Here is a 26099-nt window from a genome sequence, read left to right as displayed (position 1 = left end):
GCAGGCCTCGACAATAATGATAATAAAAAAAAACATGTTCCTTTCTTTCACTGACACTCTAATTGGGCTGTTTTCCCTTAATGTTGTATTTTTGCGTGTGAAGCCGTGTCTCAAAGAGAGTTTTTTTTTGTTTTTTTTATCATTTGCGAGCGTGTCAGCCTTCACGACTCTCCTCTGTGTGTTCTTTCTTCAGTTCCCACTGCAGCACCGCGGGACATAGCGGTGGAGGTCTTCAACACCACGGTTCTGAGAGTTAGCTGGACCCCGGCTCCGTCTGCCACAGTGAGAGGTCATCTCGGGGGCTACCACGTGAGTAAACACTGGTTGGCAGGAAGCACAACTTTCTTCAGGTTGTTGAAGAAAAGAATGCGAAACAAGGTGTAAGCTGTTTTGTACAGTTATCACGTTTTTGTTTTTTTTTGCTTTAAAAAACATCTGACACGACAAGGAAAGAGGCTTCAGTCAACGAATGTTCTCACTGCCGCTTGAATAGTTCAGTGAGTGAGTGATTTGATTTAATGTCTGATCTATATGCAAAAGGTCAACAGCGCTGAGCCACTGGACTAATGGATACATTTATCTGTGTTGTCCTATTAATGTAATTACACCTAATGAGATGCTGCGTTCTCCGTCCAGGCCTTTTATCCATTAGGAGTAAAAAAAGAAAATTGAGCCATTCAACTGATTCTGTTCCGTCAGTTGACATGAGTGAATGTTGTTTGCGCACAAAGTGCCCGTTTAATTTGAAAAGTTTTTATTTGCTGCGGGGCACTTTGAATCGCAAAGCCGCCCCTTCATCTTCTCTGGGGGTGTTTTCCATCTACCAGCACAGACAAAGCAGCAAACTACCTGTGGAGGAGAAACACAGCTCATTCTGATTTTCCTCCCAGAGGAATATCACTCTTTGCAAGACTTTAAAGTTGCAAAAAAAAAAGAAGAAAAAAAAAGTGTTCTTAATGAGTAATTGATATGCAGGTGCCTCATTAGTGAATTAATGGAAAAAAAAGTATGATACCAACTTAACCACGTTGCATGCAATGCCACCATATTTTAAAGACACTGACTCGGGCGACACGGTGGCGCCGTGGTTAGCGCTGTCGCCTCACAGCAAGAAGGTCGTGGGTTCGATTCCGGGGCCCGGGCCTGGGACCTTTCTGTGTGGAGTTTGCATGTTCTCCCTGTGTCTGCGTGGGTTCTCTCCGGGTTCTCCGGCTTCCTCCCACACTCCAAAAACATGCATGTGAGGTCAATTGAACACTCTAAATTGTCCGTAGGTGTGCATGTGACTGTGAATGGTTGTTTGTTTCTATGTGGCCCTGCGATGAACTGGCCACTTGTCCAGGGTGTCACCCTGCCTTCGCCCTATGACAGCTGGGAGAGGCTCCAGCAGACCCCCGTGATCCTGAATAGGAATAAGCGGGTATAGAAGATGAATGAATGAATGAATGAATGAATGACTCGGATTTGTCTGTTGACTTGTCCTGATAGGCTCGATTAGCTTTGCCGTGCACTCTCATCATCAGCTCGGTGGCTGCCAGTGTGACCAAGCCTCTCTTTTATAACTCATCATGCCTCGTGGTAATTGCTAGAATAAAAAAAAAAAAAAAATCCACATCTTCACAGTTTTGAATGCATTGGGCTTCCAGGTATCAGCCTCATTAGAGAGGAAACCAGCCGTTAAACGATTCTCCTCCGCATCATCTCCACCTCCGTTCCCCCTCCACTCCTCTCCTCCCTCTTCCTCACGCCGTTCATTACTCTGCCCTCCAACAGGTCCGCTGGATGAGGAAACGGAGCCTGCTGAATCCTAACAAGACCCTGGACGAGCGCCACTCCATGTCCTTCCCCGGCAACAGGAGCCACGCCGTGGTGCCGGGTCTCCACCCTTTCTCTGAGTACAGGCTCACCGTCAACGTGTTCAACAAGAAGGGCAACGGTCCCAACAGCGACCCGGTCACGTTCGACACGCCAGAGGGGGGTGAGGTCACACACGTACGGTGGTATCTCGTACATATCTTACACACGCACATGAACGCACGCCGCAAACGGATGTTCGTACGTGCAGTGAGCAGAAGTAAACAAACTCCAGCAGAAGCGAAGTCTTTCAAATGTCCTTCCCGTTTATTCAAAACAGGCAACAATATTTGCTGCTTCAGCTCGGTGTCAGAATCCTGTATCTGTTTCCTTTCAAATTTATAAAGCAAAGGATGGAAGCTCTCCTGTTTCCTGCGTGTCTCCTGTGTGTTCTCCACGGATCTGAGCTGAAGACCCACAACCACGAGACAAATGTGATGTGGGTGGTAAACAACACCAGCGGAAGAACTGAGAGAGGATTGTCTGTCATTCTTGACAGAGGAAATGCTGTCAAGAATGTTTTTTTTTTTTAGGGTGAATGAGGCTGAGGATCACTTTGGTCTCCTCATCCGTTTCAGACAGATGTGTTCGCGCTGACGGCCGCGTTTTCACGCTCGTTCCAGAAACATCCTTCGAGACACAAGAGTTTGTTCCGCAAAGCCATGTAACACTTGGACACTTGTTGTGTTCAGAAAAAACACCCAAAGCACCTCAAGCAAGCAGATACAGGGAGGTTGTTTTAAACCACTTAGTTAATTACGCAATAACAGACAGATTTTGACAACATTATGTACATGTGTTGTATTAAATCTCTCTAACATGTCTGGAGGCTTTTCCTTTTTTCCTCCACACAACAGATGCAGTTCAACATTAAGCCAATGAGGCAGACGAGACAAATTATCAGACACTTGTGAAAGTAGCTTCATCGTTCTAGAGTGAGGAGTGGCAGGCGGCGAGTTAAAAATGTCAAACTGCGTCATTGTTTACTTAATTATTTTTTTTTTAATGGTTTTTAACATCAGGCCTGAGGACTGCGGTTGAATATTAGCCTAGGGCTAACACCCGCACATTGACAGCAATAAGAATGTAAATTAATGTGCATTGTCCTCTTCAAATAAAATAAATGAAAATTGAAAAGTTAAACAAAGGCAAAAGCTTTAAACGGTCCTAAAAATGCAGTCCAACAGGAAAACAGGGCCGGCGGCCCAGCATCGTGTTCAACCGTCTCCAGCATGGCCAAAGGTTCCTAACCTTTATTAATCCTGTCGCCTCAGTTCCCGGGCAGCCGTCGGCCCTGGCGGCCTCCAACGGCCAGGAAGACTCCCTCAGGCTGGTGTGGGGCCCGCCGCGCACGCTCAACGGCGTCCTCACCGGATACTTCCTGCAGTGCCAGCACAGTACGTTCCTCACTTTCTCTCACAGAGTTTTTGCTTTCATTTTATTTTTATTTTTTTTTCCACTTTAACTTATCTGGAGGAGCTCAGGCCAGGTGGGCGGAGTGGAGCAGTGAGAGCTGGAGCGGAGAGGGCAGCGAGAGCTGAGCAGGTGGAAGGGCAGCACACTTTAACTCTAAACCGATTGATTTAAAGGCGCCGTACGATGTGAAAACTCATTTTATCAATGTGTTGTAATGATGATGATGATAATTCATGAAGAATTTGTCTTAGTTGCTTCCCACTGCACTCAGGGTTGCAGGAGTTTATGGTATCCACGGTTGCCAAGTTATCGCAATACTACTACTACTACTACTACTACTACTACTACTACTACTACCACTACTACCACTACTACTACTACTACTACTACCACTACTACTACTACTACTACTACCACTACTACTACTACTACTACTACTACTACTACTACTACTACTACTACTACTACTACTACTACTACTACTACCACTACTACCACTACTACTACTACTACTACTACCACTACTACTACTACTACTACTACCACTACTACTACTACTACTACTACTACTACTACTACTACCACTACTACTACTACTACTACCACTACTACTACTACTACCACTACTACTACCAGTACTACTACCACTACTACTACTACTACTACTACCACTACTACTACTACTACTACTACTACTACTACTACCACTACTACTACTACTACTACCACTACTACTACTACTACTACTACTGCTACCACTACTACTACTACTACTACTACTACTACTACCACTACTACTATTACTACTACTACTAATAGTAATAATGTGTATCTTGCCTGACAGTGAACTGAGTTGAACAAAATTTGAAAAAAATTGAAAAGAGACCTTTTGTAAATGTGTGATGTCACAAAGGGCACTAATGCCCTCTCAGGTTGGTGGCAACACCCCACTCCAGGTTCTCTTGTCTGGTCGTTGTGTTTTTGTTGTCCCACATTTAAACATGTGGAAGGTCCAACAAAAACACTGGCTAATCAGCAGCTACAGCTGGGGACATTTTGCAGCAGGCTGTAAACAGAGGGCTATATATGCATGTTTTTTCTTTTCTGCCCAGCTAATTAATGATGCAAGTCTGTTACGCCAGAGTGGGCTGGTTAATAACAAATCTCTGGACGTGGGTTTTACACGACGCCTTCACTTGACCAACGGTGAAGAGCTCATCCTCGCCCTCCTCTCTCCTCCTCCTCTTTGTGTTCTCTCCTCCACTCTGTGTTTCCACACTGGACACTAGGCTGCACTGTTTAACACCGGATGCTGCACGAGGCGTCACTGCGGCTCACTTGTGCTCGCTGCCTGTCCGTTTCCTCTGTGTCCCCTGTCTCCACTCCTTCTCTCAGACAACGTTCATAGCGGGGGGGTGGGTGGGGTTTTCTTTTCTTTTTTTTTTACGTCTTCACCCCTTTTGAGGCATTTACTTTTATATGTGTAAAAAAAAACAAAAAAAACACTCCCACCCCCTCTGTGCCTTAAACAAAGTTAAGGTGAACTAGCGAGTGAGCGGCTTTCGCTACGCTTCCTCTGTGTGTGTTTTTTTTTATTATTAATTTATTTTTTCCTCCCAAAGCCCACACACACTCGCTTGGCTGACATTTGTGAAGCCTTTTGTGTAAAATGTGAAGGCAGTGACGGCCCTTTCGCCGCCTCCACCAGCACCCACGTAGTCTGGCCAGCTCTTCAATACACTCCGTCCCCGAGCTCCTCTCTGCTTTTCCCCGTATCAGATGTCAGGCTGGCACGCGCACACGCACGCAGATATATTTGCACACTGTGCACACTGAGGGTGTGCACAGTGTGCCTTTGAACCGATTCACTGCGAGACCCCAGGATGCGTCAAATTCACTTTCTAACAAATTCTCTTGAGAGTTTCTGCGTCACTACAGTATGTGCCAAGTCACCCAGCTGTGATCATTAGCCATTAGCCGTTCAGGGGATAATACGCCCCCCCCCCCCCCCCCGCTCGTCTGCGCTCAGTTACAACACAGTAATGACATCAAACGGGTCCCTTCCGCAGATGTGTGTGTTTCTTTACTCCTGCAGCCGTCGCAGATGTTATTCTTTGATCTATAATGCAAGTTAGACGCTGCGCCACTCTGCCGATTGCTGCCCCTCACATTCCCCTCCGCTGCTCCCACTTCTGCCTCCCTCTTCCTTCCGTCTCCTTCTCCCGCTCCTAATTTCTCCCCCAGCTTTCAGTCCTCTGTTTACTCCCCTCCCACTCTCGCATCTCCTCCACCTCCTCTTCTCCTTCCTCCTCCTTTCATCCGCTGCCACTTGTTTACTCTCTCCACCTCCTCTTCTTGAGCCCCCCCTCCCCACGCCCTCCTTTCATCCTCGCCCCGCGCCTCTCTTCATAATGTATTCCTCCTCAGCTCACCTGTCACAACGTGTATCTGCTGCACTCGCTTTCCGCCTGAGCCGGCATGACATCCCCTCATCTTCCTCCTCCCTCATCCATTTGACCCTCGTTATAGCCGCGTACCATTAGCATACAGTGCGAGCCCGCCGTGATGAGCCATGCCTTGCACCTTGCACCATGCACCTTGTGAACTGACCCCCTGCTCCCCTCATGTTTCTATGTTCTGTGTTTGCTTGTTTCTTTCTCCTTTTTTAGTGAATATGAGCACGCTGGAGCTTGTTGGTACCCAGGAGATAAACATCACTGGGCCTGACAGGACTGAGTGGGAGCTTCATGGCTTGACAGAGGGAAGCCTGTACCGCTTCCTGCTCAGCGCCTGCACCAGAGCAGGCTGTGGACCCGCGCTGGCGATGGAGAGCAACACCCCGTCCAATGCACGTGAGTAGAGATAGCGCCGCAGTGGTGCAGCGGAGCGGCTAAAGCAAGGTTGAGGTTCAGCCGTACGTAATACCACCCTGATTAAGTCAGTGGGTGGGTTTCTATTACAGATTTGTGGGTGAATGTACACAGCAACACATCTGGCGAGCATGTCAGGGGGAAAAACATTTTTCTGACTTCTGACTTCTGAATGTGGATGCTGAGAGGGATTTCTAATAAATGTGGCGTGTGACGTATACTAGCGGGAAAAGAGGCATTCTATTCCATTCCTAAAAAAATGAATAAGTGAATAATAAATAAAAACATTAAAATAAAAGAAATGTGATAAATTGCCCCCTTTTTTATTTATTTTTATGCTCCCCAGAAAGCAGACATGCTTCCATTAGAAATTCACCTAATTCACTTTATACAGAGATATTTTTAAATAAGAAAAATGAAAATTCATGAGTGATATTTCTTTCAAACACGAAGAAGCCATTAGCTGTGTACTGCACTTCTGGCTTCTGCAGCTGGTGAGGACAGTCCAGCACGTATGAAAAAAAAAAAAAAAGCACTGCTGTGTCTTCAGGACATCTCGGCTCAAAAGCGTACAGTAGCTCCTGTGGTCAAAGGGCATGCGTGCTCTATCAAAAAAAACAAACAAAAAAACACACACACAAAACAAAAGATCCAGTGGTTCTTGAGCTCGCTGCGCACAGAAGAAGAGTCAAGTCATATTCATGCCTCCGTGGGAATTCACTGGTGGAAACCTTTTGTTCTCAAGCCATTTCGAGTTTTACATGAAAACAAAAAAGAGCTTTGCTGGAAAATTCAGGGAGTCTGTGCCGTTCATTTTAAACCAGACTTGCTGTCCTTTGTCTTCTTCAGTCTCAGTGAAGCATCCTTCCTCTGCAAATTCACATTTACAGACAGATTCCAGTTTGCTTGCGTTGCCAAGATGTAGGAGCGAACTAGCCACCTCTCACTGCTCAACCTATTGGCCGACGCAGAGATTTGATCTTTTCAATTTGCCGTGCTTGATATTTGCTCTCTATACCCATAGAAATTGAAAGGCCAGCCTTGGCACTCAGTCAATGATCAAGTATATATAGCTGTAGAAATTTTATTAAGAGATAGACCCTGAAAGGCGGTATTCGGGCGAGCTGCGGGCTTTTTTTTAATTTTGTTTTTCTGGAATGCCTTCCCACCAGTCATCTGCGTAGCTGTGGGAAACTGACAACACGTTCTCAGGGCATGAATAAAGATAACGCACTGAGAATTTACTTTTGGCTTTGGTGGCCGCGCCGCTGATCAAGGTCAGGACTGTGTTGACAGCTCAGACGGCAATTGTACACTTTCAAATAATTTAACATAACTCACGTATTTATGCCCCCCCCCCCCTCCCCTCACTCTGTGGAATGTTGAAGATGAAAGCGCAGGGCCGGAACAAAATCGTAAGGCATTCGTTACTTTCTCAAAAAAAAAAAAAATGATACTCGAAGCACCGATTGAGCCGCCCGGCGCCACTTTCCAAAGCTTCTCATTAATCTTTCATAACTCGGAGAGGGTGGACAAATCTCAACAACACGTCGCCGCGCGTGCGCCTGCTACGACTTCCCCGTTCTTTTAGGCCGCTATCGACCGCGAAATCTATTTCCTCCCTCCTCCGCTCTGCTTCAACAAATGGGCTCAGGGAGTCAGACGTCGCACCGTCCCGAGCAGTTAATTTATATGAAGTCTGTGATTAAAAGAACCGCTGTAATGAAACGCAACGGCATTAATTAAAGAATCTTGCTCTTTCCCGATCAACTACCGCTGTCCCATTAAGGAGGCCTTCACATGAACACAACACTGCGTGATGCTGATAGGGCCCTGCTCCACTATTACTGGAGTAACACACTTAGTGGCCACAGCACCAAAGTCCAACCAGGGCTCCCTGGTTAGCGGAGAGATGCTAATGTTAGCTATGCAACAGGCTTAGCGCTCCATACTTATGGGAGCTCCAGGCAAGTTTTTTTTTGCAAAAGGTGCTGATAAATTCACCTTAGTTCCTCTTCCTCTTCGTCCTCATGGGGGTTGAAAGCAGCACGCTCAGATTGGAACTAAAGAGCAACCCCAGCAGCGTTTGTTAGGTTCGACTGCAACTCTGTAGCCGGAGCAACGGGAGCTACTGACGCTAGCGCTACTACACTGCCGCTGGCTTGAGACTGCCAACCCCCAACAGCGCTGCCACTTAGAACAGATCCGGGGCTGTGCACTAGCGAGCTCCTGGGAGCGACAACACTACCACTGCTACTCAGACTGCTGCTACCGCCCCCCCGACAGACTCACGCTCTGCATTCACAGTGGCGAGGCAGAAAGCTGTCTTCACCACTGTTTTTTTTTTTTGTTTTTTTTTCTTTCTTTGGCGAAAAGCTCCCCTACGCCTTCAAGCAAGTCAGGCCGGAGACCACCTCCGTCATGCTAGCGCTCGCCAACCACGCAGCGTCCCAGCAGCACTTCCTCTGGCTCCGCGCAATGTTTTGCAGCCCCGTCCGGGGCCGTTTCTCCTCTGTGTGAATACACTGAGGTCCGGTTCACCGTCCGTCAAAAGCTTAGCACACACACTCACTCACTCCCACCGCTCTCATTATTAAAGCAGCTAGTTTTGCTGTGAGCCCAGCAGCACAACCAGCACAACCAGCATCCTCATAGAGGCATTGCTTTATTATCGCTTCGTTATTATTCTAAATACAACAAGTGTTATTGATATTTACAGTCAATAATAATGGGTTGTTTTCTAGTCTTTTCTCACATAATCACTAACGACAGCAAACAGGCACCACCTGATTTAATCTGGAAGGTTTAGTACACTGACCAGACGGCAGCCGTTTTCACACGTGGCTGCATTTTCTTTACCTCTTAATTCCAGTAAAAGAAAACGCTTAAAAAAAAAATGTGTTTGACCTCCACTGTGTGGCAGGCATACAGATGTGAACGCGGGGAACAAGGGGAAAAGGACGTACGTCTGCCCTCTCTGAACGCCAGGACAAAAGCTATTCACTCAACCTCTTGGCTTATTTATTTCCTGTGAGAGGCTCTGCGTCTTCTGGGTGGATGTCAGGCCTGAGAGCCATTAGGCCCATTGTTTGCAAATACAGTCGAGTCAGGGTTCGGAGGAGAGGTGAAATGGTGCCGTCCTCGGGGCACCACTGGCACAATGCAGCCGAGTGGGTTTATAGATGCCGAGGGGGGGTGAGGGGTGGGCGGGGCGGGGTGGGTCGGAGGGCAGTGATGGAACGACGATGATGTGTGTGTGTGGGGGGGGGGCAAAAAACCCGAAAAGATTTCAAGGGAATTAACGGCCTGCAGCCTGCGAGCGGCTCTGTTTTAACTTTCACCTTGAGCTTTTCAAGCATTATTGACATTTAGTTGAGCTCAGTCTGGAGAGTCTTTCTAGTGGCGAAGGACGGAGAACAGTGTGCGAAGCAGAAGTGGGGGGAAGAAACAAAACGAAACGATGGAAAAAGCAAACGGCACCGGCAAGCGCGTGCTCCAGTATGTGTGCGTGCGCGCGTCCGTGAGCCTTTGTTTGTGAAACCTCGCAGAGAGGAGGAACCCCAAAAAAAACAAAACAAAAAAAACCCCCCCCCCACACACACACACACACACACACACACACACACACACACACGGGGTGGAAGTAGCACAAAAGGGGAGAAACATCAGCTCACGGCCCCGGCAGAGAAAGTTTTCGCCAGAAAGAGAAAATATATTTTCCTCCCGCGGGTCTCATGAGATAACAAAGAGGCAGAGATAAAGCGCACTGCAAACATGACAGAGAGCACGGAGTGACACCAAAATAGCCGGCTCCTCCAGAGATTAATTTACTTGCTCCCCGGTGCAGCGTTCGAGACGCTCAAGCTGTTCCTTTTTTGCCAGCGTTTCCACTAATGGCCTAATGTTTTTAAAGACAGTGCGAGACTCGATGACCGCCGAGCGGCTTCACTGGAACGACCGCGAGCTCGGAGCAGGACGGCCTGCGTCACTTTACTGCCGTGTTGATTGCTCTTCGGGGTGACACTTTTTCAAAAAAAAAAAAAAAAAAAGCTACAAAAACCTGAGATAAATCCAGTGGCTGAACTCATTAAAAACAAGTTTACGTTGAAAACTGCAAAATGCGAAACAGTAATAATTGTAGCCTAGGACACTTCTATTAAATTCAGCGTGGTTGTGACCCCAAAAAGTTATTATAGCATCAGGGGTACACACCGTGAGGAAACTAAGGCCATTAGTTTGATGTTTTGGCTTTATTAATGAAGATGTAAATGTTGGTTGTAAATTGAGTGGTTTTCTTTACACAACACCCCCCCTGGTGGCGCTGTTCTGCAACCAATCACAGGATCTCAAAGAGCACCGCTAGGAAACAGATGTGCGATGCAGGCGTAAAGCTGTGCGAGGTTGTATTTGTGTGGGGGATTTGTGTGTGTGCGTGTGTGCCTGTCTTCGAGCCTTTGTGTGTATGTGTGCGCGCACCCATAAACCTTAAAGCTGGCTTTCCATATATCTGTAATCTTCTGCTCTATTTTGCTTTCTTTTTATCCCTCTGAAGATTTGTCCCCGACTCCGGCGGTGGTCCGTGTTGAAAGCAGTATGTATCCTGCAGCTGCTGACGTAGCCGTAGCTGCGTTAGTGTAGCGGCTAGCTAGCTAGCTAGCTAGTTAGCGATGCCTCCACCTGACATCCCAGGAATAGCGCGACAACAAAACATCCGCGCTGCGCCCTAACTGCTCGTAATTAATCAAGTTCCCTCCACTTGTTCTAACAAATCCTCCCCTGTAGTTCCTCTGAAAGGTTTCTCCTCGTCGAACAGGCTAGAGGATTAGAACCGGCCTGTCAATCTTACATCTGAGGCTCTCTCTTTCCTTCCAGGCTGCAACTGCTCGCTCTCCTTTTCCACCTCTGTCCCTGGCAACTCCACTCATCCTCCTCTAGGTATACCTGCACACTGCGGCGCATGCACCAAACCAAGCGCTATCACTCTCATCTCGTCTCCAGCTACCTCAGCTCCCAATCTATTAACTCTTGGATGGTGGCGGTGGGGGCGGTGGGGGTGGTGGGGCGTCGGCAAATGCCAGCTTTGCAAAGAGAGAGCGATCACAAGATGTCACTCACGCCCACCATCTCTATATCTACCCTTTATGAGACAAAAATCCAGCTCCACTCAATTACGTCTGGGGGCCCCGGCGTTGCCTTTTGAACTGTCATCTTGAAGGCTTTTCTGCTGCGGCTGTGCTGCTCTGGAGCTGCAGAGGGAGACTATTTGCCTCTGCTAATCCTCTTTTTCCTGTGTCTCTGTTTTCCTCTACCCCTCCTCCTACTTCTTCTTCTTCTTCTCCTTCTTCTTCCTCTGCTTTTTTTTTTTATCAGTTCCAATCCTGTTGAACATAAGCTCTTACGTGAGTGACACCTTTGCCAAAATCAGCTGGACTGCCGCGGACTCACAGCGGGACTCGCAGCTCTATGTGGCTTATCGGAACAACCGTAAGCTAACATTTTAGCGTCTGCACCGCGTGCTGCCATTGTGTTCAGTTGTAGCATACGGTTCTTATCTTTAAGGGATAGTGCACCCAAAAGAAGAAAAGAAAATCACCTATTCACCACTCACCACTTGGTGGAGTCAATCTGGAGTCTCATGGAAGTGAGGAAGTGGACCTGGTTCTTGGTAGTTGATTAATGGTAGTTCATCCTTTCTTCAGTTCTCCTTTTCGGGATGAGGAGTGCAAGAACAAGGCCCAGTTGCCACTACAGTGCATAACCCTCCAAGAGTGCAACGACCTGGAGGACTGAGAATTTTCTGCAGACACAATTCAATCAAAGGCCACGGTGGCCATCAAAGAAGACATGTCTCCATGTCAGCTGTCAAGTCAACTTCCAGCAGCGACGGGAAACTAACTTGTGTCTGTGTGTGTGCAAGAGCCCACATGAAGTGCGATTTCAACCAAATTCCCGATTTTCTTTTTTAACGTTCTCCCTGTGCCTGTGCGGGTTCTCTTCACCCCCCCCACCCCCCACCATCCCCACACTCCAAAGACTGCATGTTAATTAGCTCATTAGTAACTGTAAATTCTCCATTAGTGTGAATGCGAGTGCAAATATTTGTCCCTCTGTGTTTGGCCCTGTGATGAACCAGTCACTTCCTCTACTCCAACATAACTGGGATTGGCTCCAAGGCCCCTGGGATCAAGGCTGTGTGAATTTGAAGACGGTACCAGATCCTCCACTGATGTAGTGCTGAGTAGTAAATGGGGTGAAGCGTCAATTTTGGGTGAACTATCCTCCTTTGCTAACGCTCCAAGTGTGTGCTTGGCTACGCTCCGTAGCTCCGATGACATGTCGGACTCTGCTCACCTTTTTCACCTGTCCCCTCTTGTCTTTGGCCCGCTGCCGCCGCTGCCGGTGCCACTTCCTGCGCCAGGCGACAGTAACTGGTGGATATCGGAGGCCGTAAACACGTCGCAAAACTTCCACGTGATCGACGGGCTGCAGCCGGGGGCCGTGTACACCGTGCGGCTGCTGGCCAAGGGGCTGCTCGATAACGCTAGCATTTTCGAAGATGTTATCCAGACCCGGGTCAAAGGTGAGCGGAGAGAGTCGATAACAGCGCGGCGCTACGACCTCGCGCGCCAAACCGGCGGGACGCCGCCGACTGGCGGGCGAGCGCAAGTGTGTGTTTTCCCTCCCCGTCTTCCCCCGACCACACCTCACCCCTACGTGGAGTTGGTTTGCCTCCCTTCGCCAAGATTGCCTCCGAGTAGCTCGCTGAGAGTCGTAGCAGAGAGGAAAGTGAGTCAAACAGCGATTCCGTCCTCTCTGACTGGAGAGCGTCGTGTCTTTATCTGTTTTCAGTCGAATGAGAAGTTGCAGAAAGAAAGAGAGAGTGAGAGAGAGAGAGAGAGAGAGAGAGAGAGAGAGAGCGAGCGAGCGAGAGCACTCCGGTCGAGTGTGGTACTCGAGACAAGTACGATAAAAAAAAAAAATGCATCCTCGAGGATCTTTGCCTCTGTTTCTTCATCTTTTTTCTGACGCTCTCCCGTTCTCCAGGTGCGGCCAATCAGCAGAGCGACTTCTCCACCAAGGGCTGGGTCATCGGGACCATGTGCGCGGCGGCACTCCTCACCCTGGTGGCGCTCATGGTCTGTTTCGTGCGGAGGAACGCAGGCGGCAAGTATGCAGGTACGCCGCCACCGCCGGCGCCGTCCCAGCAGCAGGAAATGTTCCCCCTGGAGGAAGGTCAGTGGCTCTCCGAGCAGGGCTGCCGCGGCTCGGCCCGTTTCGCTTCAGGACGGAGACGTGAAACTTCAGAGATTAAAAAAACAACAACAAAAAAACACATTTGATCACATTTGTTTCAAATTGTCTCTCGACCTTTGACCCTCCGGACTGAACGGAACGCTGCGACGGGCCTCAGCCCCGACTTCCCCCGCCTGCCCTGGTCTTGGGAATGCTTCATGAGTGCCAGTGGGCGCTGCTGCTCGCTGCACCAGACCCCCAACCCACCAGCTCACCAGTCCCAAGTTAACAGCACGGCTTCGGTTGCATGCAAAAGCATTTTGCGTCGGGCCACAGCGACTCCGGCGACTTCACATCACATCCCCCCCCCCCCCTTCTCTTCCTTCCCCACCTCCTCCCCTCGCTTCTTCACATCCTACTCTCCTTTCCCCTCTTCTTCCTCCACTCTGCTCCCTCCTCCTCCTCCTCCTCCTCCTCCTCCTCCTCCCCTCCCTCTCCCAGCTCCTACTCCTGCCTTCCCCACCTCCTTCCCTCTCTTCTTCACCTCCTCCCCTCCCTCCCCCACCTCCTCTTCTACTCCTCCCCCACCCCTCCCCTCCCCTCCCTTCCCCACCTCCTCCTCCTGTTCCTCCTTCTCCTCCACCCCTCCCCACCTCTTCCTCCACTCCGCTCCCACCTCCCCCCACCCACCCCGCCACCTCCTCTGCTCCTTTTCCACCTCCTCTTCCTCCCCACTCTCCCTCACCACCTGCTCCTCCTCCTCCTCCTCCTCCCACTGCTGCGCAGCGTCCTGGCCCTTCTTCTTCTTTGCCTTTGTGCAAACTCCTCGTATCAGAGCGCAATTCTCTCTCACAATGGCGCCTCCACCTGTAAAGTGTCTCCTTGCTCGGCCTCTCTCCTCTCAAGCTGCCTTCCCATCTTCTGCGCCGCCGTCCCGCTCCTTTTGTCTGCCGCAGCTTTTTGACACGAAGCACTGAATATTTCATCAGCTCCTTTGGATTTCCCCCCTTTTCGCCCGTTCCGACTCTTTTCACGAAAAGCCTCTTTTGTCCGCTGAAAGCAACTGGTGTATTTCTTTTTTTTCTCCCAAAGTGTGTCCATTCAAAAAAGCCGATGTGTAGCACTTTGTGAAGACACACACAGGCTTTCAGGACGCGCACGCTTTGACACGCCAGAAGCCAGAAGCTGCTCTCAAAAGCCTCTCGGGTTACTTCATAATTTCGATTTTTAAAAATGAAAAAGCAAACAAACAAGCACTCGGGTGATGCAAAAGTTCAAATCCGATCAGATCTGCAAAAGTTAAGATACTCTGGAAGTAAGTTGTGAGAAGCACCTGCGTTGTGACCGCCGAGGTTGATCAAACCTGAGAGCAAAGGAAAGCGGGCGGCTGCAGCGGCTTCCCTGGGCGGGTCGGAGGTGCTGCTTTCAAACTTTGCTGCTAAAAAAAAAAATGAAATAAATAAAAGATGTGTGTCCTGCCCCCCTCTGCAGTCAAAGAAAAGGAGGACCTCCACCCTGACGTGGAGTCACAAGAGATGAATGATGACACCTTCTGTGAATACAGGTGAACCCCCCCACCTCCTTCTCTCCCACTGTGGCGTAAAGTGCTGAGAAAATGACTTTTTTCCTCGTCTTTAATCTCCTGAAATGCATTCTGCCGTGGCCGTATTCATCTTAGAGACGCACCTTAAATATTTTGGGGAGCGGCTGGGAAGCTCATTTATCTTGTGTCAAAAGTAATGCTTTGTTTTTGTTTTTGTTTTGTTCTTCCTCTCTTCCTTTTCCTTTCCGAAAAGCAAACCGCGCGCTCGGGATCAGCCGAGAGGCCGTTGCTCTCGACATTTGTTGGGCTAGGTAAACAAAGTGTGTAGCCAAGAGCAGCGGCTAACGCGCTCCTTGTTCCCCGTCAGTCATGTGATTCTATTTTTTTTTTTATTTTTTTTTTAAATCGTCGACCAGATACCGAGTGTGTTAGTCTGCCTGCCCTGTGCTTTTGTTGTTGTTTTGTGTGTGTGTGTGTGTGTGTGTGTGTGTGTGTGTGTGTGTGTGTGTGTGTGTGTGTGTGTGTGTGTGTGTGTGTGTGTGATCGTACATCAAGATACGGATACTACCTCTACTTGTATTCAGCACGTTTTACAAAGAGTTACAAGGAAAAAAAACTCCTCAAATAATGATTCAAACTACACCAAAGGACCATAAAAGGTGTTAAAGCACAGCAGCATTGCGGGAATGATCTACACCAGGGGTGTCGAACTCATTTTTGGTTCACGGGCCACATAGAGGAAAATCTATTCCCAAGCGGGCCGGACCGGTAAAAACATGGTATGGTGATAATAACGTAAAAATAACAACCACTTCCAGTTGTTCTCTTGGTTTTACTTTGGCCGTGTTCTTTGAGGACTGTGCACTCTGCATCAGTGCTGCCAACTCCTCAGTAAGGAAAGTCGCTATTGGCTGTCCTGAAAGTCGCTCGAAGTCGCCAAATGACCTCATCGTCTAATTTGCATAATTGATGCTAGAGTTGTCGCTAGTCGCTTTTGACGAAAAAAAAAAAAAAAAAAAAAAAAGTCGCTATGGGGAGAATAGCGACTTTTTGGGGGTAGAAAGTCAACAACACTGCTCTGCATCAGCTTTGTCTGTTTTGACAGAGACATTCTGGGGCAATGAGGGCAGCCAATAGGAGACGTGAGTGGCCGATTTGCTCAGCCCCAGTATTGAGTTTGTTGATATTGCGACACCAAGTGGACACATTTAGAACGGCACTTTCTTTCATTGAAAAATTGCAGTTTTTATATTTTGCAAAATCATTTCGCGGGCTGGAAAAAAAAAAAACGTTTGCGGGCCTGATCCGGCCCGCGGGCCATACGTCTGACACCCCTGATCTACACGCTCGCTGGCACTCTTGACGGGCCGACTCAAAGGACGCGCGTTACGCAGAGTAGCAAACTGGCATCCGGCAAAACCTGCTTTCGTTTGCTCCGTTTCGATGAAGAGAGGTTGTCGTACGTCTGGTTGACTAACGGCAACAGGAGAGAAGTAGGAGGCTCGACGGAGTTGCAGCTGGAGAGTCACAGCGCGTGAGTAACCCAACCCAACGTGTTTATTGACTCCAAACGACTGGAGCCGCATCTTCCCGGCAGCGTTTCTTCAGTGTGCAGAGTCCAGAAACTGAAGCTACACTCACGCTGCAGCTCTTGACATTTGAATCACTTTTGAAAGAAAATAAATAAATAAATAAATCAGACCTTTTTTGTGCTGATATTAATTCAAATCATAATTATCAATAAAGTAACGCGTCGTCAAATGCATCACATTGTGTTTTCTAAAGCTAGTGTGGACAACATCATGCTCATGTCTGGGTGTGCGCATTAGTTCATAAGTTGTCCTGGAACCAGAGAGGCCAAAAATGATGATAAAGTCATAATAACAAGATTTCACTTTTCTCCCACTGACTCTCTGTTTGCTGCTCGAGCCTCCTCCAGTGCAGAATTGTGAGGCTTGTTGCTTTTCATTGACATGCAAATCGCATGAATTGCGACAAGACAGTACAGAGTATAGACTCTTATCAAAACCCCAGATATGGGACCATATTATAACCACATTTGAATGTGAATGAGTCTCATTTGACATAGATGAATGATTATTCAGATTTTCCTTTTTAACCCCTTTTTTTCCCCAAATAGGTTAAAAAAAAACAAAATAAAAAAAAGGACATTATACACCAAGACCGTTAGCATCAAGAGCTTTACTCTCTCAAGAAAATGATATATTTTGTTTCCTGGACTCAATTCCTGGCCTTGTATCCACATTTAATCGACATACACCATCCAGTAAACCTCTTTTTTTTTTCGTTTTTCAGTGCAATTCTTATAGATTTGCTGGTGTGCAGGAGGTTAACCCTGTGGTAGGTGGAGACGTGCTTAGGGAGCAGCCCCCCCACCCCCAAGCATCCAGTTAGAGGAAACACTGGCTGATAGAAAATAAAAAAAGAGGAAAATAAAAACAGCTATGCGGCGCTGGGTATTGACGGAGCTTTTCTCGTCAATACAGGGCCCTTAAAGATTAATGCGCCATCCCACTTTCATTGACGTTGGATAGCGGGACAGACACACTGGTGGGAGAGCGCCCCCTCTGTGCAGCCTCAGACGTGTCCGGCCGTTCATTAGCTAAGATCCTGACGTCTGAGGGTAGATTATGCATGTGTTTAGGCTGCCACCTGTTGTAAAAAACAAAAGAAAAAACAAAAGAAAAATGTTTGCTGTAGAGCATCAGTGGACTCGATAGTTCAGGATTCGCCATTTTCCGATGAACAAGCGAAACACATCCCACATTAAATGTCCCAAATTGTAAAAAAAAAAATTAAAAAAAAAATACTGTGCATTTTCTTTTTAAAACCCAGAACGATCAACTGTTGCACTTTATAATAGACGTTGAACACTCATTGAGTACTTCAGCTACAGTTTAGGGAAATCAACCAGGATCCCATTTGGGCCTGACAGCTCAGATGCCGTTTTTTTTGTTTTTGTTTTTTGTTTTTTAGCTTTTTATGTTTTGTTTTTTTCTTTTTTTCCTCCTCCTCTTCTCGTGCGCATGCAAAAAACGCAAATCTCCCTAAAATAGCCTCCTCTGTCCGCTTTGATTCTCCTCGTCGTCGTCGTCGTCGTATTATTCAGGACGCCAATTACTTACAACTTTCGTGGCCGCTGCCAAGCGCGCTCTCTCAATTCCGCTGCCAAGATTAGGATCCCTGTTAAACGGGAGAGACGGCGCCCTTGCGAGTTTGTCGCTCTTCGGTAGGCGCTAAACTGCTGTGTTTTTTTTTTTTTTTTTTTTTTCAAACGTCGTTTTTCAACTCCCCTCGAGCGGCGCGAGGCCGTAAATGCTGTGTAAACGGATACGGTGCGTGCATCGGCTCCGCTCGCCGCGCGAAAAGCCACACAGACGGCCGCGGCCGCGTGCGCATTATGGTGCGCTATTGATTTTTTTTTCTCTCTCTCTCTCTTTTTTTTTTTTTTTTTTTGGGAGCTGGAGAGGCGGCAGATGTTTGACTGTTTAGAATGCGCCCCGTGGTTCGGGGTTTCACGAGGCAGCCCAGGCTGCCCCCCCCACCTCCCCACAGAATCCTCAGCCTCACTATGATCTTGTTTTCTTGGCTCCGGAGCAGGATTTAGGGCTCTCTCGTTGCCCTTTGAATCTCTGAAGGCGGCGGACCACCCGCTGGGGCGCCACGTGTCCGGGGAGCCGACATGAAGTAATTATACTTCAGAGTCTCCAGTCGGAGGCCGAGTGGCTGTTCGAGCAGGCTGCATATTTTCTATATTTATATATATATATACAGTATATTTGAATACATACTTTTTTTTTCCCTCGGCTAGTTTACGTCCTCCCCTCTTCATCTCGGGGTTATTCAGCGTCGTTCTTGTGAGAGGTTCGGCAGATTCCTCGAACCTTCCCATCTTCCACCCCTTCAAAGACGAGGCCCCACCCCCCACTCACCTGTTTGTTAGAGCCTTTTTTTTTTTCTTTTTCTTTTTTTCAAACGATTTCAACCGATGGGGGTCTTCAATAAGAGCCGAGGCTCCAAAGCGCCGCCGGCCGCCCCCCCTCTCTCCTTTTTTTTTCTTCCATTATCACCATATTCAAAGTCACCGTGGGCGGGCGGCGGCTGCCGCTGCAGCGGCGGCGGCTGCCACTGTGGCATTCCCCCGCTCTCAGATAACGCTCACTTATCTTGGGCACTCTAGACTTGTCAGAGAAAGAAGGCTCGATAAGGGGCTGAAATGCGGACCTTATGCGGCTTGCATGGTAAATGGCCCCGTGAAAGAGAAGCGATAAGGCCGGTTATTAAAAATCCCTGTGAAGAGAGACCCGATTTGTAATCTTAGCTTAAAACCGCGCAGGTCCCCTGTGTTTGCGGGGTGGAGGGTGGGAGAGGGAGGAAGGAGAGGGGGAGAGGGGGAGGGGGGGGGGGGGGGGGGGTTACTTCAAATGTCAAGCTTGACTCTGACACAGGTGTCAACTACAGTGCAGCTGTATCGTATAGCGGCCCGCTGAGCGGTGGCGGCTGTGTAGCGTGCGCCATGCATGCTAACGCCAGGAGGAGGAGGGGGAGGGGGAAAGGGAGGAGATGGGGGAGGGGAGGAGTCTGGAGCCGTGTGGCTAAACGGGTGAAGATTTTTTTTTTCCGGGGTGGGGAAAAGAAAAGGGAAGAGGGGGGGCAAAACATCGGCGGTGTTTTTGAGGTGACCCCGCGTCTGGCGGAGAGACACCTGCGAGTTGGCCGCTCGCCCGCCATTAAATTGGCATCTAATCTCCTCGGCCTGCATGTTGGGCCCCTCGGGAGCACCTGCAATGACAGGCTGTTTGTCTGGGATTGCTTATGACCCACCTCCCCTCCTCCGGTCCCGCTGCTCTTTCTCAATCTCCCCTCCCTGCGCACGCGCACTCGCGCACGTTGCTGCTTTCTCACCGCACTCGGGCAATTTCCAACCGCGGCTTCTAAAGAGATTTGAAATTGCCTTTGGCCCTGAAGCCTTGGCAATTAGCAATTAGCGAAGTGATTGTAGCGAGGCCTTCCGTGCCCCCCCCGACAACCCCCGCATCCGAACCCCCTGCCCGCCTGCCCGCCAGCCGCCCCGTCGAGAAGCACTGAAACCAGAAGACGTTTCTTTTTATTTTCAACTTGTTTTTGCTAAGCATGTGTGTGACAGAGCATTTAATCACGTGTGTCTGTTTGTGTGTGTGCCGCACGGGCTAGCAATGCACGTGCGCGAGCAAGCCGGGTGAGTGTGACATCGCGGCCCCCCGCCCCTCCCCCTCCTCTCCACCCCCCTCCCCGCCCCTCCCCCTCCTCTCCAACCCCCTCCCCGCCGCGCCTCGCAACATCTGCCAGATGTGCTGAGCGGCGCGGTTGTTTGCGCCGCCGACCCTGACCATCCGTCTCCATTGTGGACAGTGACAGCGAGGAGAAGCCGCTGAAGGGCAGCAGCTCGGCCTGCCTGGACGGCTGCGGGCCGGGCGACGGCGTCAGCAGGGACAGCCTGGTGGACTACGCCGACGGCGACGGGGAGTTCAGCGAGGACGGCTCCTTCATCGGGGAGTACTGCGAGACCCGCCCGCCGGCGGCGGCCACCGCCTGACCGCCGCTCAGTTCAGCAGGCCAGACGCTTCTACGCACCGGCCTCACTGCCACCCGGCCTAGTTCCAGTCAGCTGAACACAAGAGTTATATAACAGAGATACTACTAACGACGACGATAAAGTGACCCAAGTGTGAATGCCACGCGAGTCTGTGTAAATATTGTAAGTGAGTGACCTGTACTATGTGTGTGTTGTGAATTTATAAAGGCAAATAAAGTGTTGTTTTTTTTTCTACCAGTTGGACAGTCTAATGGCGGTTCGTGCTTTCATTATCTTCAAAAAGGCTGAAACGATGTTTGAAAGACAGCTTCCTGCACGCGTGCATTGTTTTGTGAGCGGAAGCCCAGAGCAACAGAGCACCGCACGGCTGCTGCATTTGGAAAATGAGGGAAAAGGTGTCTTCGATTTGTATTTCTGCACCAAAAATGACGTGATTCTGCCTCTCAGTCAGAGTCAAAACACACCCTCATAATTCCAGTCCATTTATTTGACTGGTTCTTTAAAGCCAGTGGTCAGGCAGTATTTTCAGTGAGCGGCCATTAAGGTCTGGCGGATAATCACAACAGAAGAACATGATATGACCGGCATGAAAACTGCGGTATTTTCTCACGACAACATAACATTAATAATAGTTCATAATAAACATTAAGAATAACATACGTATACATTTTGTTTTCGTTCAAAAATACCCTAAATGCTTGTTGTTTGTGCAGGGTGCCTGGTCTCCAAGTGGCGAAGCAGTTTTGAAGCCCTCATACCCGCTTCCACCCGGTCGCCGCATATTATACAGAGTGGGCTTGGTGCGTGGGAACCTCCTGTCGAGATAAAATCCCTGTTTTAAGTCTCGTACCGCTGGTATTGTCTGTAAAACGCAGCTCTCTTTTTCCTGGAAGTCCTTGGCTTTTCTTCTGTCTCCTCTGGACCTTTTCACCTTTGCGAAGAAGCTCTCCAAAGACTCTTTTTTTTTTTTCTCATTGATTTTACACATAGGTTTAATTTTAGCGGTGACATATCACGTGACTGAGGCAAGCGACCTGATGTGCGTCAAGAGTCGAGCCATTAGACAGATGTGACGGAGAGAATCCAGTCATTTCTTTTTAAATGAAACATCGTTCAGACTCATAATAAATAAAACGGAAGTAATTCAAATTATTTATTCATTCTGTGCGGCCGGATACCAAATGACCAACGGCCCGATAGCGGTCCGTGGCCCAGGGAGACCACTGCTTTAAAGGTTTGGCTGGTCATGATTACCTCTGGGTTATTGTTATTATTATGGATTATTACCTCATTGAACCTTTGAAAATACGAAAGCAGAATCATAGAACTAAAATGTGATTCGATATGTATTTTATGTACAAAGTTTAAATTAGTTACGCATGTTGTTCATTCATTGAGAGCCATGTTCATGTTCAGCAGAGCCTCTCATTCAGTCACACGCACGAGTCGGACGCGTGCTCCATCAAAGCGCTGCAAGAGTGGTGTTGTGGCACCGAGTTTAATTCTGAAACGTAATTAACAGCCCTGATATCATCTCCCCCCCCCCCATTATTTGGCTGGTGTAATTGGAGCCACGGGACTCGAGCACGGCTCGAGCTCCCTTTCACTTCGTCGGATGCGGAGAAATTCACACCAGCAGCCGAGCTGAGCCGACGCCTCCGACAGTCTGTCGAACCGCAGCCAGGTTGCGACGTCAGCGCTTTCCTCACAGCCCTGCTGTATTGGTCGTGGCGGCGGCGCACCATAAATAGAGCCGTGCATTAGTTGTCAAACTTTGGAGGAATAACAAGGAAGTGGGGAATCTCACAGGACGGACGGATCGCGTCTGCGTGTTTGACAAAAGGCTGAAGCTGGAAACACGTTTCCCCTCAACCCTCCTCGTCCACAAAGAACCTCGGCGGTTCCCATTTTCCATGTGGAATCTGCCGCCGCCTCCGCACGGCCAAGGAGCCCGGTGATTAGAAATCAGCAAGGCAGCCGTAATCAAACCAGACTCGGGACGGCAGAGTTGAAAGGCACCCTGGGGCCTCGCGGCAAGATAAAGGTCATTTCAGCAGATAATCCCAGTATTGTTGGGGATTACGCCCTCATCCTTTTTTAAAATTGCTTTCTCTGTGGAAAGTTAAAACCTCTAAACAACAGCAACGACAGCAACAGAAGATTATTTCAGTCAAAGCGACCCCGAGTGATACAATTTACCCCCCCCCCCCCCTTTTCCCGTTTCACCTCCGTCCTCCTGCTCAACCCCGTGTTCCCTGATGACCCTTTTAAAGACTCACAATGGCTTTAAAAGGGAAGTGGGGGCAAAGGTGGGGATGTAAACATCACCTGAATCCATTTGTTGATGGCATAATGTTTTTTCACCGCCATTATCGCCGCCGGATGCTAAAAGCTCACGCCCCCACCCCCCCCTCCCCCCCGGTCAGCGTGATCAGAGCTGATACATCAGCTAAACGCCCTGGAAATTGCCTCCCGGCTTGGGAAAATCAATAGCGCTCCTTAAACACAGTCGCGGCCGCCCGTCCGCCTGCCTTCCTGCTTTAGCGTCGCATCAGCTCCTAACGAGGAGTAGATGCCCCCGAGGACGGTGGGGGAGGAGAGAAGCGGCGGCGGCAGCATGTTGGAATCTTGGTAGATTCACAGATTCCTCTCAGAGATAGCGCTAGAGTCTGCCGAGAGACGGCCAAGCAGCGGCGTGATGTCAGCGAGGGCCCTCATCAATAATGAAGGCGGCCGGGTTCACCGGGAGGGTGAAGCGTGGCAGGTGTATCCAGAGATGCTCTCACGGAGGAAAGCCTCCCCTCTTCGGACGCCTTTGAGGCAAAGTAGAAGGAAAAAGGGAAAGAAAGGCAGGGGGGACGGGGGGGGGGGGGGGGGGGGGGACAGGGGCCGCTGCCCCTGAAGGGACAAACATGGAGTCATACCTGTGGGTGGAGGTGGGGATGTGGGTGTGGGGAGGGAGTCGGGCGTCGCACGCACAAACAGGGTAAGTCCCTCCAGGATGAGCTGTGAGCAGTGACGAGCACCAGAGGGAGGCTGGGGCAGGCTGGGGGGGCTGTCAAGGTTATTTGACTGCACGCTTTGTAATTCAGGAGGGGTTGGGGTTGGGGTGGTGGTGGTGGTGGTGGATGGGGGGTAAGGGAGCCCGTCGTAAGGCATCCCCTGACCTTGACACGCAATCACGACGACGCCGTTTTATCTCCCGCTTGCCTTCGGAAGGCCGCCGCCCTTTGTCTGCATGTTTAAGTAGATACGGAACGAAGAACAAAAGAACGCTGGCAACCGACAAGGGAAGATACGGCGGCGTAAGCAAGACGTCAACATCTGGTGGTGGCACACAGAGGGGGGAGGCCGATCTTAATGGAAAAAAAAAGAGAAGAAAATCTTTTGGGCTTTTATTCTTTCTCTGCCTTAAAAAAAAAAAAGAATTCAGATGAAAGATGTTCAGGTCACAATAACCCCCAGAAGAATGAAAGAAAAAAAAACCCTCCCATCTCATTTGGGCCTCAGACGTCGTCGTCCTCCTCGTCCTCCTCGTCCTCCTCCTGCTCCTCCTCCTCCAACTCTCACTGCACGTCCCCTTGTCCTCCCAATGTTGTGCTACACTCACCTTCTGCAAAAATTTAATTTGTCTCACTAGAATGCAAATGTAATGGGATGATTCTGCATACAGAGAATCCTTTTAGAAGCCTATTATTTCCTTGGTAAACTGCTTTAGATGCAAGTCCAGACACTCTCAATTGCCAGCCAGGGACTGAGGGGGATGTTTGTGTGTGCATGTGTGTGTGTGTGTGTGCATGTGTGGAACAGAGAGAGAGAGGAGAGTGTTGGCAGGGAGGGAGGAGGCAGAGCAGGGACACTCAGTCATGGCGGGAACTAACGAGACACGCATTGATATTATGGTTGTAAAGTCGGACCTTCTATGGTAAAGACCAGGGGCTCCAGGGGTGTCGACTGCATGCCCGTTCAGTTCAGTTCACTGCAGTTCACTTGACTCCTGCCTTAGATCATATTGTCAGTCAGCGGGTGGAAGCTCGGAGCTACAGATAACTACTGCTGCACTGTGCAACACAGCCTGATAATGATTTCTAGTAAAAAAAAAAAAAAATGAAAAAAAAAAATGAAAAAACAACAAAAGAAAACAAAGAAAGCAGTTGGCTTCTTTCAGTTGGCGATTTTGGGGAGAAACAAGCAGTGGCAGCAGCGACGGCGGCAGCAGAACGACCAGACAGTTTCCACACAACCAGCCGCACGTGGACGAGACACAGGTGCAACACATGGGGTCACCAGGAAATGGCAGGAACAGAGCAAACCCGCTCAAAGCCTGACTGACCTCTCCATCCTAAATAAAGTAGAAAAATGGAAGAAAAGCAAAAACACAAAAGCAAAACCAAAATTTGATGATTAGGCCTCCAAAATGAAAAAATAAATAGATAAATAAATGAAAGAGTTGATTCTGGATGTTTGTCATCTTCCCTCCGCAGCCGCTGAACAACATGCAAAAACAGAATTTGTTATGTTGTGCGTCAAAGTTATCAATCTCATCAAAAACAGCATCTTCAGCTCGGAGGGAGTCGAATCCAAAGTGACTTTCTCATCTGTTCGTGTGTGAACGCTCCACCTGCGAACCCGTGCTTGCCGTGATTCTTTGTGTTATTTTTAGCTCATCAAAAATCCTTGTTCATAATAATAAATCTTTTGGTCTATTTTGGAAGATGTCAGAAGATGAAGTGCAGCAGTGTTTGTTCCCTTTTTTTTCTCTCTCTCTCTTTGCAGGCAACAATCGGACAAACAAACACGAAGCCCACTCAAAAACATGCAAGTAAATAGATAAAGAGTGATTTAAACATTTAAAAATCTAATTTCTGTCTAAAATATGATTTTTGAGATCTTGAACTGAAAATAAAATGCAGAAAACTGAAGGAGCAGGTCGGTGATGGCTGATGTCAACATGTCATTTCTTACTCGTTTCAATCGGAACAATAAGAACGAATAAAAAAACTAAATGGCTGAACTCCATTAAACACTTATCAAATAAACATAGACGCAATCATGGAAAAACTTTCTTTCAAAGCACAAACTGCACAAACAAATCTTTTGGACAACACTTTTTTTTTAATTACTCTCATACATGCAGCCATTGCCGATGTAAAAATGCCAAAAGCCACCTGATAAATTGACCATCTGATTAATCAGTATGCCTCTAGTTATTCGCCATATGCTGATTTTATTTTTTTGAAAGGGCCTAATTGATGAGCTCAGGCCAGGATATCAAACAGAGGGGAAGTGCACTTCAATGTGAGCCGTTATTTTTATTCATTTATTTTTTTTTCCCAAAGAAATGTTCTGTTTCTACTGATTGGTTCACGCGGTGCGGCGTCTTTGTGGAACAACCAGTGAATGGATGAATTATGTATGACTCCATCATTAAAACACCTCCATTAGCATAAAACACACAGGGCGGCGGGAGATGCATTAGCGCTTTTGATCCTGGTGTACGTGTCAAATAATTTAACACAGGAGTGGACCGCCGGAGAGTCCAGCGACGGGGAGGGGCCGCCGGCGTCTCGGAGCAAATTAGAATAAA

General features: G+C 48.6%; 1 protein-coding gene across 2 annotated transcripts in view; it reads left to right on the top strand.

The window, feature by feature from the left end:
• chl1a (cell adhesion molecule L1-like a) overlaps positions 1-20749 on the top strand; it is a 53436-nt gene extending 32687 nt beyond the window's left edge. The window contains exons 20-30 of one of the 2 annotated variants that reach the window (XM_076041933.1): positions 194-309; positions 1774-1978; positions 3129-3251; positions 5940-6122; positions 10693-10731; positions 11013-11075; positions 11511-11624; positions 12559-12720; positions 13185-13373; positions 14865-14937; positions 20329-20749. In XM_076041933.1, coding sequence (XP_075898048.1) covers positions 194-309; positions 1774-1978; positions 3129-3251; positions 5940-6122; positions 10693-10731; positions 11013-11075; positions 11511-11624; positions 12559-12720; positions 13185-13373; positions 14865-14937; positions 20329-20512 — 1451 coding nt within the window. In that variant the 3' untranslated portion in view covers positions 20513-20749. The remainder of the gene's footprint in view (positions 1-193; positions 310-1773; positions 1979-3128; positions 3252-5939; positions 6123-10692; positions 10732-11012; positions 11076-11510; positions 11625-12558; positions 12721-13184; positions 13374-14864; positions 14938-20328) is intronic. The other variant, XM_076041934.1, reaches the window with a different exon arrangement.
• The last annotated feature ends 5350 nt before the right edge of the window (positions 20750-26099 follow it).

This window comes from Nelusetta ayraudi, unplaced genomic scaffold (assembly GCF_046127955.1).
Source record: "Nelusetta ayraudi isolate G7.1 ecotype Tasmania unplaced genomic scaffold, CSIRO-AGI_Nayr_v1 ptg000070l, whole genome shotgun sequence".
Classification (NCBI taxonomy): domain Eukaryota; kingdom Metazoa; phylum Chordata; class Actinopteri; order Tetraodontiformes; family Monacanthidae; genus Nelusetta; species Nelusetta ayraudi.
This window is presented reverse-complemented; position numbering and strand designations above follow the sequence as displayed.